Source organism: Mesoplodon densirostris, chromosome 16 (genome assembly GCF_025265405.1).
Source record: "Mesoplodon densirostris isolate mMesDen1 chromosome 16, mMesDen1 primary haplotype, whole genome shotgun sequence".
Classification (NCBI taxonomy): Eukaryota; Metazoa; Chordata; class Mammalia; order Artiodactyla; family Ziphiidae; genus Mesoplodon; species Mesoplodon densirostris.
In genome coordinates this window covers 45,050,198-45,068,167 of record NC_082676.1, presented here as the reverse complement: position 1 = coordinate 45,068,167, position 17,970 = coordinate 45,050,198, and the positions used below count along the sequence as shown (strand labels likewise).

The 17,970-nt window shown below is 48.6% G+C and overlaps 2 protein-coding genes across 4 annotated transcripts; one reads left to right on the top strand and one right to left on the bottom strand.

The window, feature by feature from the left end:
- The first annotated feature begins 332 nt into the window (after nt 1-332).
- On the top strand, nt 333-14,071 carry KCTD13 (potassium channel tetramerization domain containing 13). Of its 2 annotated transcripts, none has more exons than XM_060119961.1 (6): nt 333-761; nt 2,180-2,349; nt 9,850-9,939; nt 10,029-10,081; nt 10,760-10,955; nt 12,790-14,071. In XM_060119961.1, the coding sequence occupies exons 1-6, from the start codon at nt 518-520 to the stop codon at nt 13,024-13,026; spliced, it is 990 nt and encodes a 329-aa protein (XP_059975944.1). In that variant the 5' UTR covers nt 333-517; the 3' UTR covers nt 13,027-14,071. The 2 variants fall into 2 exon arrangements, with proteins under 2 accessions (XP_059975944.1, XP_059975945.1); XM_060119962.1 differs by lacking the exon at nt 12,790-14,071 and adding an exon at nt 11,379-12,745.
- ASPHD1 (aspartate beta-hydroxylase domain containing 1) lies at nt 11,056-17,349 on the bottom strand. Of its 2 annotated transcripts, XM_060119958.1 has the most exons (3): nt 16,248-17,349; nt 14,744-14,857; nt 13,791-13,988 (listed from the first exon to the last, which is right to left on the bottom strand). In XM_060119958.1, exons 1-3 carry the CDS (start codon nt 17,125-17,127, stop codon nt 13,879-13,881), a joined length of 1,104 nt encoding a protein of 367 aa, XP_059975941.1. In that variant the 5' UTR covers nt 17,128-17,349; the 3' UTR covers nt 13,791-13,878. The 2 variants fall into 2 exon arrangements, with proteins under 2 accessions (XP_059975942.1, XP_059975941.1); XM_060119959.1 differs by lacking the exons at nt 13,791-13,988; nt 14,744-14,857 and adding an exon at nt 11,056-11,137.
- Between the last annotated feature and the right edge of the window lie 621 nt (nt 17,350-17,970).

Here is a 17,970-nt window from a genome sequence, read left to right as displayed (position 1 = left end):
TCTTTCGCAGCTCCCCTCAGTCTGTCAAATGCGCGGGGATGGGAGGCGGGAAACTGTGCCCAATCCCCTGCTTCTCTGGGCCAGTTTTCCCTTTACGCCCACGAAGCGCTCTGAGAGCAGAGACACGCGGCGGAGACACCGGTTTCCACAACAGGCTGGTGGCCAAGCGCCTACTACATCGGCTCTCCAGGACTGGCGCCCGGACCGCACTTCCCGCGGCGCCCTGCCCCGCCGCAGCCGGCGCTCAGCACCTCCCCCAGCCCAAGGCCACTACGCATGCTCCGCACTTCCGGCCCCGCGAGGTCGGGGGCGGGAGCTTGACGCGCCTGCGCAGCTGCTCACCCGGCTTCCGGGCGGTGGAGGCGCTATGGGACTGAGGGCTAGTGTCTTCGCGTAGCGGCGGTGTAGAGGCGTGCGGGCCCAGAGGTCCGGCCCGAGGGCTCAGGACCGGGGTCTTTGGGAGAGGCCGGGGGTCGCAGAGAGAACCTAGGATCGCTGCCCACCGCCACCACCAGGCATGTCGGCCGAGGCCTCGGGCCCGGAGGCGGCCGAGGCCCCGTCCCTGGAAGTCCCTAAGCCCTCAGGTCTCGAGCCTGGCTCCGCCGCCTACGGTCTCAAGCCACTGACCACGAACAGCAAGTACGTGAAGCTGAACGTGGGCGGCTCGCTGCACTACACGACGCTGCGCACCCTCACGGGACAGGACACCATGCTCAAGGCCATGTTCAGCGGCCGCGCGGAGGTGCTCACTGACGCCGGAGGTACGCGAACTGCCCTTGCTTACTGTCCTGCGTCCTCCAGATCCACGTCTCCCTTTCTCGTGGTCTTTCCTAGCCCAGTCTCCTCATGTCCGTTCTCTGCCACCGTCCAGTCAATTCATTCTCACCCCCTCCAGCCCCCACATCCCGTCTCATCTCGCCTGGCTCGGTCATGATCGCCCTCCTCCCCCGGTCTTTACCCCCAGCAGTAGTAACCAACATTCATGGACATCCCTCCCCCCGCACCATCCCCCTGCCCCTCCAGCTACTCTGCCGGGCGCTGTAGTAAGTGATTCAACATGTCAGCTCCCAGTTTTCATGACTGCTTCCCACTGACTCTCCCACCCTTCACGCCTCAGCTCAAAAGACTTGGGAACCAGCCCAGCTGCCAACATCCTTCCAGGCACCCTTCATCAGTTTCTTCCACCTGCCCAGCCTTTTGTTCCCCTCTCTACCTCAGCGCTGCCAACAGCCATCCCCGAGAGTTGGAGGATCTTGTCGGTCTCCGTTCCCCTAACGCAGGTTCCTGTACACTCTAGGACTCCATCTGTAAATACAGACTGTAGAAGGAGAGGGCAGCTTTGGGTTTGCCAGGGACGCCAGAGCGGAGAGTGGACAGTTCTGTTTGGCAGGCGAGCCCCTTACCTTCCCGAAGTGTTGCATTCAGGTCTGGGCCCCATATGCCCAAGTGGAACCTTAAAGTTTGGTGGCAGGGTTGAGGGTGGTGGAGGTGGAGTGGATTCAGAAGGGGTTAACGAGGGTTGTGAGAGCAGGAAAGTAAAATTTGGGGAGGTAGAGCTCAGCCTTCAAATACCTGAAGGTGAAGAATTTATTTGTTCAATAAGTATTTGTAAAATGCCAGTGCGGGAGATAGTTTGGTACACAAATCTGATAAGCTAAGCCTTATGGAGTTTTCTTTTTTTGTGGGGGCAGGGGGAGAATAAGCAAGTAAACATGCTAAAACAAAAGCGAAATATGTAATTTCAGATAGCAATAAGTATATTATGAAGACTAGAAGGAAGAATATATATCTTTATATTCTATGAAGAATATAAAGGTTAAAATGGTAGTAAACTGGACGGTGGGGTGGACATTCTAATTAAATAGGATGGTCAGAATTAGCACAAGAGGTTAGAGGTTTATTGATAAGGTAATCTGTACGAACTCTCTGATGGTGAGAACCTTCTCAGTGTAGCACAGACTTGGGAGGGAATTAATTCTCTGTGGCTGGCTGTGTTAAAAAGGGGCTTATGGGAGAACTCACTGGAGATGTTTTAAAGGGATTTTCTTAGCTATGGCACAGGCTTGAGACAGATCAGTATTAAGACTTGTGGCTTTTGAATCCTTCTTTCATAAAAATTCAGTAGCTCCACAGCCTTTAGCAAAGCCATCCTTCCTCCTGCCTCTCCCCACTGCACCAGGTTGGGTGCTGATTGACCGGAGCGGCCGCCACTTTGGTACAATCCTCAACTACCTGCGGGACGGGTCCGTGCCACTTCCTGAGAGTACCAGAGAACTGGGGGAGCTTCTGGGCGAAGCACGCTACTACCTGGTACAAGGATTGATTGAGGACTGCCAGCTGGCACTGCAGGTGAGGGTCCCTTCCCCCCGTCCTGAGTCCCACCCCTATGCTCATGTCCCTGGGAGAGCTGCCCAAGCAGTTAGCTATTAAGATATTAAAGAAAAACAAAAGGAAGTCTGGGGCACTGCCTGGAGGAGTTGCCTCTGGCCTGGCTCTGACTGGCCATGACACCGGAGAATTTGGGGGTACTCTCCTCTGCATTTCTGCTCTCTCAGGCAGGGCCCCCCTTACCACCTCATGCCAAGACTACTGCAGTGGTTAAATGACGACTGTCTCTGTTTCTTGCTGTTTCTACCCAGCCAATCCAGCTGTTACACTAGCACCTGAATAATGATCCTTAAACACAATCCCAATTTATTCTCTCCCTTGCTCAGAAATCCCAAATAATGCCCTTGTCCCACTAAGGGAAAAAAAAAAAAATCTGAATTTAAATTGGAATATAATGACCTCCATGATCGGGTCCTATCCTGGGAGGCAGCATTCCATCCCTCCCAGGGCTTTAAATAATTCTTTTTTTTCTAGCAGTGAAATACAATAGAAGCAGTCACACCCAATAAAACAGGGTTGGGGGTTCCAGGGCCCCACCTGCTGGGCTTCTTTTCTGGGGATCTCTTAGGATTCTTTTTTTTTTTTTTTTGCGGTACGCGGGCCTCTCACCGTTGTGGCCCCTCCCATTGCGGAGCACAGGCTCGGGACGCGCAGGCTCAGCGGCCATGGCTCACGGGCCCAGCCGCTCCGCGGCATATGGGATCCTCCCAGACCGGGGCACGAACCCGTATCCCCTGCATCGGCAGGCGGACTCTCAACCACTGCGCCACCAGGGAGGCCCCTCTCTTAGGATTCTGAGGAGAAGAGTTTGGAAAGCACAGCCAGGAGATATGGGTTAAGTGTCACCTCCACCGCAGCTGACTGAGTGACCTTGAGTGAGTCAGTTCCTACCTCTGACATTCTGTTCTCATGTTCCAAAAGATAGGGAAATGAGAAAAATATGTGCAGTGTAGTGAGTTTCACATAAAGCCTTTTATTCTGTTCTATTTTTACAATGTTAAAAGTGTCCTTTTATGATACAATATTAATAGGAGATTGTAAGAATTTCTTTTTTGATGCCCTTTATATTCAATATATTAAAAAGTGGCAACTATGAACAAATTTCTGTTATCTTGGGGAATACTTATTGGACCTTGAAATCCAAAAGTATAGAATTCCTTTGGGCAATATCCATGTTTTTCAAGCTTTTTGACTACATCTCATAGAGAAAAATGCATTTTATACTTGCATATATATGACTGAAATAAGTTTTATAAAATGATACTTTTAGTGAAATACACTCTGAGATATTCTGTTTTCTTTCTTTCTAACGCCGTTTGGGACCCATTAAATTTATTTCATGACCCATTAGTGGGTTACCACTTGCAGTTTAAAAAACATCAAACTAGATGATTTTGGAGGTGCATTCCTGTTCTGTAACTTTACATTTATCTAATGTTATCTCACATCCACTGTGTGTTAGGATTGGTTCTGTTACCTTCTTGTACCCCTGTTTGACATAAAAAGAAACATGAGGGAAGCTGGGGATATATTCAAGGTGAAAGAGCCGGTAAGCAGCAAAGCTCAGAGTCAACCCCAGGTGCCTGACTCCCAAGTGCAGTGCTTTTTCTTCTGTGCTCAGCTGCCTCCTTTCCAAGCTTCCCCGAGACCATTCTCATTCCCCACTCCACTCAGCTAGAATATGCTTGCTTGTTTGGAGGTTTTGGGTTTGGAGGTTTTTGTTTGCTTGTTTCTTTCTTTCTTTTTGGCCCCCCCGCGTACCATGCGGGATCTTAGTTCCCCGACCAGGGATTGAACCCGTGCCTCCTGCAGTGGAAGCTGGGAGTCTTAACCAGGGAAAGCTGGACCACCAGGGAAATCCCGTTGTTTTTAAGATTCTGGTACAGAGAATTGAGTTCACCATACTTCTCAGTGTGTGGCACTTAAACATCATTAGTCTATGCAGATCTTTTCTCTTTTTATTTTTTCCTTCATTCCCAGTCCCCTGCCCACTTCCCTTTTCCCCATAGGTACCCTTCCAGTTCTAATGTTTTAATATATTTCCTTGGATTATGTTTGTACCGTTAAAAAACTAAAACATTGTTTTGTATACATATGTATTTTAAATTTCCATAAATGTCATTGAGCTATGGATTGTGTGTTCTGTTTCTTAATTCAACACTTTTTCCAAGTTCTATTCATGCTGCTGTATGTACATTTAGTTCTTTGCTTCTGACCGCTGCACAGGGATCTATGGTGTGCATTCAACCATATTTTATTTATACATTCCCCTGAGGTTGGAAACCTAGATTGCTTCCCGCTTCCTGCCCCCACAAACGATGCCACCATGAGCATCTTTGTACGTGTGCCCTTGTGGGCCCTGGGTCAGTGTTTCTCATGATTGTAGCTGGGAGTGGAATTGCTGGGCCGCAGGACACATGCAAACGAATTTCAGCAAGTATCATCAGATTACTCTCCCAAATGGCTGTAGCACCTTGTACTCTTGATGAGCAGTGCATAAGGAATCCTGTTTCTGCATATCCTCAGCAACTCATGGCATCACCCAGCATTCTAATTTTGCCAATCTGATGGTATAGAGTGACTTCATTTTAATTTGCATGCTTCTGATTACTAATTAGATTGAGCATTTTTTCACATACTCACTAGCTTTTTTGGTTTCCCCTTCAGTGAATTGCCAATTCATATTCTTTACCAAATTTTCTACTGAGTTTCCTATCTTTTTCTTGTTGTTTTGCAGGAGATTCTTACATATCTTAGCTTAGTTCCTAGGGAGAATTAAGCCCTGTTACTCTAAGGCATGTATTTTACATAATAAATTAACTTCTCCTGTGCATCTAGAATGGTGCTATTTATCTGACATTCTCAGAAGAGTTGAGAAAATAGTTACTCAAATTATTTGCTGGGTTTTGATATTCAGTGAGGAAGCCCAGTTGAGAAAGTCTGTTTTAGATAATAATTTCTAGTCAGTTTTAGATGTTGCCAATAATTTCTCTTAGAATGTCACCTGTCTGTGGCATCTGTTGTTGAACAGAAATTATTTTTTTAAATTATAAATAAATGTTTATTATTTTTAAAGCAGTCTATAAGTATTGTAGAAATTTAGAAACCACAGATCATCAAAAAAATAAAAGCACCAAATATCCTTCCAGGTCTTTTCCTGTGTGTGTGTTTGCCAAAATATGATTATGCTCTATGTGCTGTTTTGTAGTATGCTTTTTTTTTGTTTGTTAATAATTGCCATCTTTCCATGTCAGTGAAATTTTATGTAACATCAGGGGCATATACCAATTTCTCCATTTGTTCCAGAAATGTCTTTTATAGATGGTTCATCTAAACCAGGACCCGATCTAGATCCTTGCATTGCATCTGGTTTTACGTTCTTTTTCCAACCCAAGCAGTCCCTTTTTTCTCAAGATACTGACTTTCTCATAATACTGACCATCAGTTGTCCTTCACAGTGACCTACTTTCCAAATTCGCCTGATGTGGTTTGTTACCCTACCCTATCCTGAGTTTTCTCTAAATCAGATAGTAGATTTTAAAGCTTGATATTAAACATTTTGGTTGGAAAACATGTTAAGTAATGTTACATATATCATACTGTGTTATATCGAGACCTACAATGTTGTTAATATGACCCATCATTAGTGATGCTCAGTATTGGCCCCTAGATTCAGATGATGATGGTTTGATCCCTCCATTGTGGTTACATTTCCTTGTTGCTAACTATAAAGTAATTCAGGCATTTTATGAATGGCAGTTACCTATCAACCACACATCCATTTATAATTCTCACCTGAATCAATAATTTCATTAGGGTTGTAGAATAATTATAATTCCTTCAACATTATTACATGAAATTATAAAGTCATGCTTTTCATTGTCAACTGGAGAGATTCTTGATTTTAATAGAGTCACATTCCTCTTTTTTTTTTCTAATGGTGTATCCTCTTAGGATCTTGTTTAAGAAGTTTATTCTACATTTTTTATTAGCTTTATAGTTTTACCTTTTGTATATGGAATTCACTGTTGTAAATGCGAATTATGAAGGGATTCAACTGTTTTTTGTCCTCTGTGGAGTGAGCTAGTTTTCTCAATGCCATCTACTACACAATCTGTGGTAGCCAGCATCCAAGATGGCCACCGGCAATTCTTGCCTCTTGCTTATTCAGGCTCTTGCTTAGTCCCCTCCCACACTGAATAGGGCTGACCTATGTAACCAGTAGGAGATTGCAGAGATGATAGTGTGTGACTTCTAAAGCTAGGTCATAAAAGACCAATAGCAGTTTCTGCCTCTCTTGGATCACTGACTCTGGGGAAGCCAGCTGCCATGTGAGCATATTCAAGCAGCCCTAAGGGAGAGGTCCACTTGGTGAGGAACTGAAGCCTCCTGCCAACGGCCAGCACAGACTTCCAGCCAAATTGGTGAACTATCCCAGAATTGGATCCTCTAGGCCCAATCAAGTCTTCAGATAACTACAGCCCTGGTCAACATTTGGACTCCAACTTCATGAGAGACCCTCGGCCAGGACCACCTAACTAAGCCAGTCTCAAGCCCCCAACCCACAGAAACTGTGTGAGATAATAAATGTTTATTGTTGTTTTAAGCTGCTAAGTTTGTACTAATTTGTTACCCAGTAACGGATAACAGATTTTGGTATCCGGAGTGGGGTTCTGCCATAACAAAAACCTAAAATGTGGGAGCGGCTTTAGAACTGGGAAGAGGGCAGAAGCTGGAAGCACTTGAGAACAGTGTTAATAAAAGCCTATAGAGCTTTAAAGAGTATTCATAGAAGTCTGATGACCTTTGAGGAGGCTGCAGTGTGGAACATGTTTACTGGAAGGGGGTGGAAAGGGGATCCTTGTTATATAGTGGCAGAAGTAGCAACACTGTCTCCTACAGTAATGTAGAAAGTAGAAAACATACTAATGATCTGGGTGATCTAGCTAAAGAAATTTCCAGATAGAATGTTGAAGTGCCACAGGTTTCTTGTTGCTTATAGTGAAACAGAAGAGGAGAGGGTAAGCTAAAGGAAAAATAATTGAACAAAAAGGAGCCAGGAATTTTGGGGGCTTGAAAATTCCCAGTCTCAGATAACAACTGATGTTAAAATTAGCAAATGGCTTCCAGGCAAAGATCAAACACAGGGCATTCTCAGTAAAACATGGTCTAAAGATGAAGCTGAGGATGTGATTGTAAAATCCTTTAAGACCTCAGAAATATCCAAGAAGATGCCTCAGAGAACCATTCAATCAAATAATAGCACTTCTAAGAAGCTTAAGGCTACTGTCAGGCAGCAGTCTCAGCATAAGCCTAAAGTAGAGAAGAGCTTATCTCACAAAGATGTGTGGGTGAGACTTTTGTCTAAATGAACTGAACCCCAGGACTCACAAGACACCCATTAAGTTTTTAAGAGAATTATATCGGCAGAAACACTGCCAGCTTAGACTGGAAGGGACAGAGACAGTACAAGAGGAGAAGAAGCCTTTGGACCCTCGAAGTTCTACAGGCAGAAAGCAGGCTAAGGAAACTATGGAGCTGCAAACACGGACTGTCTTTCATGGTAATGGAAGGATGACTCAGGTCAGAGCCAAGAGCCATAGAGAATCATTCCTGGACAGGAGTAGACATCAGAGAGCTCCCAATATTTGTCCAACTGGATTACAGAATTTCTGTGAAGCAGTGACTTCTCTGTGCCTCCTGCACCCCTCCTCACCTTTTGAACAAGAGTGTTTATCCTAATGCCTGTTGCACATGTTGCATGTGGAGTGTGTGGAAGAGATAACTAGTCTCTAGTTCACAGGTCATCAGATCCAGAGAAAATGTACCTAAGGAGCTATAGTTAAGGAACACCTCCCAAGGAGCATTGTCCTCACCTGAACCTGATTTAGATGACCAGATTCTGTACTTCAGTGCTGTAATAGGATGAGACTTTGGGGGATCTTGGGAGGGGGTGAGTGTGTTTTGTGTATGGGAGGGATTTGAATCAATGGGAGCCAGAAGGTGGACTGTGGAGCCAGCCTCCAAGGCAGTCCCCAATGATTCTTGTTCCCTAGTACTCATTGCCTTGCGTTGTTCCCTCCCACACTGAATAGGGCTAACAAAACTAGGTCATAAAAGACAGTGAGGCCTCCACCTTGCTCTCTCTTGGATTATTTGCTCTGGAGAAGCCAGCTGCCATATTGTGAGGACACTCAAGCAACCCAACGGAGAGGTCTAAATGACAGGGATCAGATATTTCCTGCCAATAGCCAGCCTGAACTTGCCAGCCATTTGAATAAGCTTTCTCAGAAACAAATCTTCCAAACCCAGACATGCCTTCAGATTACTGCAGCCCCAGCTGACTTGACTATAACCTTGTGAGAGACCCCATGCCAAAAACATTCAGCTGAGCCACTCCTGAATTCCTGAATATCCATTCTGACCCACAGAAATGGGTAATAAGTATTTATTGTTGGTTTAAGCTGTTCAGTTTGGGGACAGTTTGTTATATAGCGATAACGAATACACACTTGCCCCACTGATTTGTGATGTTCTCTCTATAAATATCAGTTCTCCTATGTACACCAGTCTGTTTCCAAGTTCTCTATTGTGTTTCATTGTTTTTGTTTGTTTCTGCAGCAGAACTACATTGTTTTCATTATTATGGCTTTGTAAGATATTTTAATATCTGGGAGGGTCAATCTCTTCTCTTGCTTGACTCTTTTTAAAAATTGACCTAAGTAATAGTAGACTTATTCTTCCAAATTAATTTTAGAAAAAGTCTTAGGAGTTTCTAAAAAAAAAAATCTTCTGGAATTTGTATTAGAATTGCACATCTAGTTTTTAGGTTGGGAGAGGTGAGAGGGGTTTTGGCATGAAGATTCTAGAAAGCAGAGAAGAGGAAAGAAACCTATGTGTCTGGTTCTGATTCTCCCTCCAATCTTCCACCTAGCCCAGTTCATTCGTTCACCAGATATTTATTGAGCATCTACTGTAAATTGGTACTTATTGTCTAGGAAGAGACCATGAGCAAATATACCAAAAAATGAGAAAATGTGAGGAACTGAGTGCCATGAAGAAAGTGAACTGATAGTGTGAAAAGGAAGTAGAGGAGGCTGCTTAGCCAGGGAGCTTAGGGTGGAGGACCAGCACCCTCCTAGGGGCACTGTTTGGGTTGAGATCTGAATGGTATGAAGGGGCCAGCCATGCAACCGAGTGCAGGCTGTTGCCGGCAGTAGCAGCTGCAAAGGGCCTGGTGGGCACAAGCTGGATGCGCGAAGGAACAGGTAGGGCTGAAGTCCAGCAGGCAGGGGAGAGTGGTAGAGCCGAGATCAGAGAGTTTGCATCCTGCAGTCTTGTGTGGACTACTAAGGAGTCTGGATTTTTTCCCCAAAGGCAACAGCAGTTTTTGAAGGCTTTTAGGTTGGGGAGTGAGTGACCTCTGGTTGTGCTGTTAATCACCTTCCGCTTCTTCTCCAGCAAAAAAGGGAGAACCTGTCCCCGCTGTGCCTCATCCCCACGGTGACATCTCCCCGGGAGGAGCAGCAGCTCCTGGCCAGCACCTCCAAGGTGAGGCCCCTGAGCCCTGTAGGGTGGAGGCTGGGGGCCTATCCTGGCAGCCTGACCCCCACCCTTCTCCATCCTTTCTCCCCCAACAGCCCGTGGTGAAGCTCCTGCACAACCGCAGTAACAACAAGTACTCCTACACCAGGTGACCCCCTCAGGGGCGGGGAGGTGCAGTGGGTGGAATCCTGGGCTCAAGCACAGCTCTGCTCCTGGCCCAAGGGGAGGATTATGGCCGCATGGGGGTGGGTGGGGTGGGGGGGCAAAAAGAATCCTGCCTGGATGCAAATTCTAGCTCTGCCACTTACCCACTGGGTACTTCGGACAGGTCATTTTCACTTCTGAGCTTCAGTTTTATCATCAGTAAACTGGGGTCCAGGTGAGGATTAGATGATAATTACTAGCATTTCTTATAAGAGGCATGGCTCTAAGTGCTTTACATATATTTACTCACATAATCTTCACAATTGTTTGAAGTAGGTATTGTTGTGATCTCCATTTTACAGATGAGGCAACTGAGGCACCGAGAGGTGAAGTAACTTGCTTAGTGTCACTCAGTTAAAAAGTGGTGGAGCTAGGATGCCAGGTGAGGTAGCTTGGCTCCAGAACCTGCATGGGGTAGCCACTCTGCTTTGCTGGGATTTGCTGAGCAAATGCTGCTTCCATTCTGAGGCCTCCTTAGCCTGGCCCCAGGGGTGGAGGAAGCTCCATTCTGGGCACCAAACTCCTAGGTAGGACTAGAGTGCTAGATATCTGGGCCCCTAAGCTTGGGGGAACAGAGGGAGGAATCCAGTTGTGCTGAGCCTCTTGGCCCCCTGGTCCTCAGCACTTCAGACGACAACCTACTTAAGAACATCGAGCTGTTTGACAAACTGGCCCTGCGCTTCCATGGGCGGCTGCTTTTCCTCAAGGATGTTCTGGGGGATGAGATCTGCTGCTGGTCTTTCTACGGGCAGGGCCGCAAAATCGCCGAGGTGTGCTGCACCTCCATTGTCTATGCCACGGAGAAGAAGCAGACCAAGGTCAGAAGGGGTTCAGGGCCTGGTCAGGGAGGGCTGTGGTGGTGGGCAGGACGAGCACCCTGGACAAAGGCAGCTCAACAGATCAGGCAGGGGAAATCCATCACCGGAGTTCTAAGTTCTGGGGTCTTAGTTCTGTAACCTTGGGCAAGTCATCTGGCTTCTGTGGGTCTCTGCTTCTCTACCTGTGAAAGGAGGGTGTTGGATTAGAGTGGGGTTCTTAATCTAGGCCAGTTGGGTTTCAAGCCTATCTTGAAAGAGTGTGCAGTTTGGGGAGTGGGTATGCATTTTTCTATATAGAAGAACCATAGTTGTCATTAGAATTTCAGAAGGCTCCATGACCCAGAGTAGGTTCTTAAAAGTTCAGGTGCTTAGAACACACTGAGATTGTAGGCCCTGAGTCATTAACATGGCAATCATCAGCAGATACTTCCTGAGCACTGCAAGAGGCTTGAAATCAAGGTGAATAAGATGCTGAGTAAAGTACAAGCCCTCTGTCATGACGTCTGGCCCCTGAAGATCTTATCAGCCTGGTCTCTTCTGACCTTGACATGAAGGATGTGCCTCAGATACAGTGGAGATCTTGAAAGTCTCTAAGCACCCAGTGCTATTTCACACACCCCTACCTTTGCACACACTAATCCCTCTTCTTAGAATTATTTTTCCTCATTCCTGTCTGCCTAATGGACTTGTGCTTAATCTTTAAGACCTAAGCCAAGCATCACTTTCTTTGGGACACCACTCATGAACTTTCAACCCAACAACCCCAGACAAAGTTGGTCATACCCCCCTGTCAGCTAAACACAATGTTGATTGTAGTCTGCTGGGGATGGGGGAGTAGGAGTGTTTACTTCAGCAGCAAGGAGTTAGCTTCTTGAGAGTAGAGCGGAATCTTTTTTTTTTTTTTCCCCTATCTCTGTAGCACTAGCCAGGCCTTTATCACGCTGCAGAAGCTAGGAAACATTTATTGAATGCATGAATGAGTGAATAATCCAGTTTCCAAGTAGCTTCCTCTGTAATTGGGAAGACAGGAAGATAAACCAGTAATGGGAATGCAGCTTGTTAAAGTTTTTTTGTTTATATTCCTCCAAGCCACACAAGGGGAACCCCTAACTACCTCTTCATCCCTTACTACTCTCCTTCACTCTGCCTTGTTGCTTTGGCCTTGCGCTGATCTTCAAATACACTAAGCGAATTCCTGACCCCAGAGCTGTTCCCTTCCCAGACTGATCTTTCTCGAGTTCTCCATCTGGTTCCTTCCCTCCTTTCCTTTGGCTATTGGTCGGCTGTCACCTTCTCAGTGAGGCCTTCTCTGAGCTCCCTCTTTAAAGTTGTAACATTCCTGGCCGTGGCTATCCCCACACCCTTTTCCTGCTATAATTTTTCTGTAACATTTATCGTCATCTGACACTTTGTATCTTATTACATGTATGTCTGGGTCCTCGCCCTAGAATGTAAACTTCCTGCGGACAGGAACTTTGCCTGTTTTGTTCACTGCTATATTCCCAATGCCCAGAACAACACCTGGTACAGTGCAGTAACTCAGTAAATATTTGTCAAATGAAAAGATATACAAAGAGACTTGGCAACAAAGGACAGAAAACAAATAACTCTCTGCCTGACTTCAGAGCTGGACCTTGAAGTGTAAGTGTGACTTAGCTGAGCAAAGAAGTTGCAAAGAGGACAGTCCAGGCTAAAGGAAACTGTGACTGCAGAGGCTAGGAGACTGCAGAGGCTATAAGAGTGGAGAGACAGTGCAGGAGCAGCCTGGGGGAGGGGATGGCTGCGTAGTAGTCAAGCCAGAGGGAGGGAGCTGGGGGTTGCTGGCCTTTTGCAGGTGGAATTCCCAGAGGCCCGGATCTTTGAGGAGACCCTGAACATCCTGATCTACGAGACTCCCCGAGGCCCAGATCCAGCCCTCCTGGAGGCCACAGGGGGTGCAGCTGGAGGTGGCGGGGCAGGCCGAGGGGAGGACGAGGAGAACCGAGAGCACCGTGTCCGCAGAATCCATGTCCGGCGCCACATCACCCACGACGAGCGTCCTCATGGCCAACAGATTGTCTTCAAGGACTGAGCTTTGCCCCGAGTCTTCCTCTGGCCGCTGGGACCCAGTCCTTCTCTCTCTTCCTCCCCTTCCCAGACCTTTGCCCCGGCTTTGCTGGCCAAGTCGTGGGTCCTTCTTCCATCCCTTCATTGCATGGTACAGTTCACTTTGGCCCTTTTCCATCCATTCCCACCTCATTGCTAACCACAGAGTACATTCCAGCCCCTCCCCTCAGAGGCCTTCAGAAGGCCTACATTGGTTCCCTCCTCCCCATCCTTGTCCTGCCCTCTTCCCTCACCAGCTGGTTTAGAAGGATTTAGAATTCCCTTTGTCTTTTTTTAGTACATTGTACACACCAAAGTGTCAAGCCAGCCCTTAAGAACACCCACCACATTCTGAGCCACCTCCTCACCATTGTGCAGGGCAGTTTGCTTCCCTCCTGCTTCCCCACCATCCTCCCTACCTCCTTAACTTTGTACTAGGTGGGCCTGGGCCTGCACCAGGTCAGCATCTTTTCAATTTTTTTCATATTATTTATTATTATAATTTTCTATTAAATTATTGAAATAAAGTTGAGTTGAGGGTCTGGTGCTGGCTCCCAGGGAGAGGGCCAGGTATATGGCCTGTTAGGGAGGTGCCTGGCTAGTTGGATGGGAGAAGACACAGACCCCTGCCCCAGCCTTTCCCTGGGCTGGTAGCTGGGAAGAAAGTAGTCAGGAGTTAGGAGAGGATTTAAAAATCTGTATTTCGGTGTTCACTGGCCGGTTCCCACCCTCAGCCCCACCCCACCCCCTGCAATGGAGAGGTGGTCCTGGCTACCACTCAGGCCATCCCCAAGTGCAGCATCTCTCCAGCCCAGATGTCTGAAGGGAACACCTTCCTTCAAGGGTCTGGTGCGAAGACAAAGTCGAGGGCCTGGCGTTCGGCCCCAGCCACGTTGGGATGCCAAAGGTCCACGATGAAGACCACTCGAGGCCCATCTTCGGGAGAGCCTAGGGCACATGCGGATGGAGACAGCTGAGCAGCTGACGTTAAGTACTTACATGCCAGGGCACTCACCAAATACTCATAAATGCAAACACTTTGTAAATAAGTGCCAGACAGTGTTCTAATCCTTTACGTGTATTAACTCTTAATCAGCAAAACAAACTGTGAGGTAATACCATAAGTATTCTCATTTTATGCAGAGTAACTGAGGCACAAAGAGGTTAAATAACTTGCCCAAGGTCACCCTGCTAATGCCAGAGGTAGGACAGGAACCCAGGTGGTCCAGGCCCAGGGTCTTGTGCTATGAACCACTGTGCTGTGCACTTACATTAACTTATTTAATCCTTGCAGTCACTTGGTAAAAGAAGGTGGTTGCCCTATTTCATGGGTGATTGGAGAAATCATGTGACTTGTTCAAGGTCATGCAATTAGAAAATGGTGGTGTAGGACAGGAAGCCAGTTGGGCCCGATTCTGCAGCCTCTAGTCTATTCCCCTTCACTCTTTTTTTTTTTTGCGGTACACGGGCCTCTCACTGTTGTAGCCTCTCCCGTTGCAGAGCACAGGTTCCGGACGCACAGGCTCAGCGGCCACGGCTCACGGGCCCAGCCGCTCGGCGGCATGTGGGATCTTCCCGGACCGGGGCACGAACCCGTGTCCCCTGCATCAGCAGGCAGACTCTCAACCACTGCGCCACTAGGGAAGCCCTCCCCTTCACTCTTTAGTCACTCATCCCTCCTAGCAGAATGGGAGCCCCATTACCATTATGAGCCATGGTATGCAGGAAGGAGTCATCCACCAGTAGACAGTGTCCCTCAGCCCAGCACTGGGGCTCACCGCCGACCACCAGCTCACAGCCAGGGGGGATCTTCAGGCCTGTAAGAGATCCGGGCCTCCAACATTCCTGCCTCCATCGAAGGGGCCCACCCCATTCAGTCAAAAAGCAGATCTGAGAGTCTTAAATGCCAGGTTCTATGGTGGTCCCTCCTCGTTCTCTGGAAGGTGACCCACGTAAAATTACAATACAGTACTGGATGAAAGAAATGCTAGGAGACAGAAAATGCAGTGCAAAGCACAATCTGTTCTGTTTCAGAGAAGAGGGAAAGCTTCCTGAAGGAAGCAGCATCTCCTCTTGGGCTTCTGACAGTTTAATTCAAGAACCTACTGTGTTAGGCCCTCTCTCCCCAAAAGGTATAAAACATGGCTCCATCCTGCCAAGGACCACACAGTGGGGTACAGAAAACTGAGGAGCCAACTTAAATGATGGGGAAGAGGAAGACATTCCAGAGGAGGTGTGGCATTTGAAAGTGTGAGTCCTGAAGGCTACGTAGGAGTTTTCCATGAGGTGATAAGGGGGAAAGACATTCTAGGTTAACAGCGTGTGTGTGGCATCTGCCAGGATCAGCCAGAAGGCATTCATGATTTAGGGCATGGTGGGAGGGAAGGGGAAGAAGGGAACAGGTAGGAGATAAGGAGAAAAGATCTGGCCTTGCTCCAGATCTCTTCAAAGCCAGGGTGCTTTGAAGTGTAGAACACATTCAACTGGTAGCACAAGAGATGATTGTAGGCAAAACAAAGTCATGGCATTAAACAACAATCAGAAAACAAGTCTTTTTCTCTCCCCATTTTCTTTCAATCTCTAAAACATTGAAAAGAAAATCTCAGTTTGTTGCTACCATAACTTTAACATCCCCCCTAACATTGCCCTTTTTATGTTTATTTTTTCTTTGGGGCCACGCCCTGCGGCTTGTGGGATCTTAGTTCCCCCACCAGGGATCGAACCCAGGCCCTCAGCAGTGAAAGCACAGAGTCCTAACCACTGGACCACCAGGCAGTTCCCAACATTGCTCCTTTTTAAAGGAGGAGAGTGGAGGCTTCAGCCTCAGACTAGGATACTTTGCTAGAATTTTTAAAGCTTTCTTTTTTTAAGTTTAAACTTATTTTTATGAATAATTCCTATTTAGGTCAAGTAATACTGATTGTCATTTTTCTATAAAGATTCCTTTTAAATAAGTAAAACAAAACATTGTGGGGAGTCAATATGAAGAAACAGTACAGGTGGTAAATGACTATGGAAAAGCTTATGAAGATGGTTTGCAGATCATTGAAGCTCAGGAAATGCTGCTGTGGGCGACAGGGAGTCAAGGAAGATTTCCAAGAAAGGCATGATCAGAGTCACAGTGTAGAAAGCTATGATGGCAGAGAAGAGAGTCTGGAGGGGGAATTGTGGAGGCGAGGAAGCTGTCTGTAAGCAGCATCCACTTACCCAGGTGGCATCTGACTCGGGCATTGGTGGGCCCACAGCGGCCCTCAAGCCGGGCCCCAGGCAGGAGGACGGAAAAGCCAGCATTGCCGAAGGTGTTGGCACTCATAAAGCTTCGCAGCCCCCTCAGTGCCCGATAGGCCCCCGGGCACCGGCGGCAGTTGCTGGGTTGGCACCGGCCTGCTTGGTATAGCAGGAGCTGGTAGCACCCAGGGGCCAGTGGTGGGGACCAGCCCCGAGGCAGAGGGGTAGTCCCTGAGAAGTCCCAGCTCACAGCCCCAAAGTCCCTCAAAATGGCAGGGAAGCTGCTCTCCAGGAGCTCCACATCATGCCGCTGGGCATCCCGTGGCACGAAGGGGGCTGAGGGCAGGTCTGGCAGGAAAAGCAGGCCTGGGCGCTGAATGCCCAGGACCCCTGGCCCTCCCCCAGGGCCTGGGCTACCCTGAGCCGCCCGCCTCACCCTACCCATCCCTGCCCAAGAGTAGCGCCTGGCGTAGGCCCGAAGGCGACGGCTCACTACGCCTTCTGTCCTAGGTCCTTCCACAGACTCCCCAGAGCTCCGTGGGCTTGGTCTGCCAGCCTCAGAGCACCCTCCAGGCCTACCACTGACAGCCCCAGCCCGACTCCCAGCCCCTAGGGCCTGCATATCTTGGGAACCCAGGCGGTAGCAGTACCAGAGGAAGAGGGAAGTGAGAGCTCCAAGGAGCAGGGTAAGGGCAGATGAGGCCAGAGGCAATGGCCATGCAGGCATGATGGGCAGGGAGGCCCTGGCCAAGAGGCCTGGGGCATCTTCCAGACCCCAGTTCCCTTGTCCCCCCAGTTCTCCACTGGTTCCTTCCATGGCTGCTCCCTGGTTACACCCTGGGCTGTTTCCCTTCCACATTCCTACTCTTGGTTCTCTCTCCTTCTGAGGTCCTCTCTCCACCTTGTACCTCCTGCTTTCTCGCTTCCTTCATGCACCTCTAACTCTCCTTTCCTTCCTCTCCTTCTGCCTCTCTCTCCTCTCTCCTCTACTTCTTCTTTCTCCTTCCAACTCTCTCCTCCTCCTCTTTCGCCTCTTTCCTCCTCTTCTTTCTCCTTAGAGCAATTTCCTCTCTCTCCAGTTTCCTGCCTCTCCCGTCAGTCTCTCCTTTCCCCACCCTCTGTCTCCCCGTCTCCTTTCTTCTCTCCTCCCTCCACCACCGCACCCCCGCCCCTCTTTTCGCTCCCTCTTTCCCTCCCCGCTCTGCCTTTCCTTCTAGCTTCCCCGGACAGCAGTTCCTACCCCACCTGGACCCGCAGCCCTGGGAACCGCAACCAGCAGTCCTCTGCAGCGACTTCTCTCTTCTTCCTCCCCCTCTCTCCTTCCTGCCCTCGCTTCTCTCTCGACCCGACCCACGGGTTCTCTCTCTCTCTCTCCCCCTTCCCCCACTCGCTCCTTCCTTGTCCCCCACTCACCCTGACGTCACCCTCCCCACAGTCCTCTCAGCTTAGCTACCCCCGCCCTCGCCCAGTGGCCACCGCAACTCAGCCGGGTTGGGGGTGTCGTCTCCGGATTTGCCACCCCCGGCCCCGACGGGGCGCCACGTGGGGCTCAGGGGGCACAGCGCCAACTTCCAGCGCCCCGCAATGCGAAAAGAAAGGGCGGGGCCTGAGAGGGGCGTGGCAAGTAAGGGGCGGGGCGAGCGCGCGAACTGATGGACAAGACCGGCGCTCGCAGACTGCGGACAGGGACGCTGCGGCCTGT

What these genes read in the sequence shown, in the direction of transcription:
- KCTD13 (XM_060119961.1), top strand. Translation starts at nt 518, where the DNA reads ATGTCGGCCGAGGCCTCGGGCCCGGAGGCGGCCGAGGCCCCGTCCCTG. An exon ending in GGTGCTCACTGACGCCGGAG is followed by an intron (nt 762 to 2,179) that starts GTACGCGAACTG and finishes CCACTGCACCAG; the next exon opens with GTTGGGTGCTGATTGACCGG. An exon ending in TCCTGGCCAGCACCTCCAAG is followed by an intron (nt 9,940 to 10,028) that starts GTGAGGCCCCTG and finishes CTCCCCCAACAG; the next exon opens with CCCGTGGTGAAGCTCCTGCA.
- ASPHD1 (XM_060119958.1), bottom strand. Translation starts at nt 17,127, where the DNA reads ATGTGGAAGGGAAACAGCCCAGGGTGTAACCAGGGAGCAGCCATGGAA. An exon ending in CCGAGTCAGATGCCACCTGG is followed by an intron (nt 14,858 to 16,247) that starts GTAAGTGGATGC and finishes GATCTCTTACAG; the next exon opens with GCCTGAAGATCCCCCCTGGC. An exon ending in GCATACCATGGCTCATAATG is followed by an intron (nt 13,989 to 14,743) that starts GTAATGGGGCTC and finishes CATGTGCCCTAG; the next exon opens with GCTCTCCCGAAGATGGGCCT.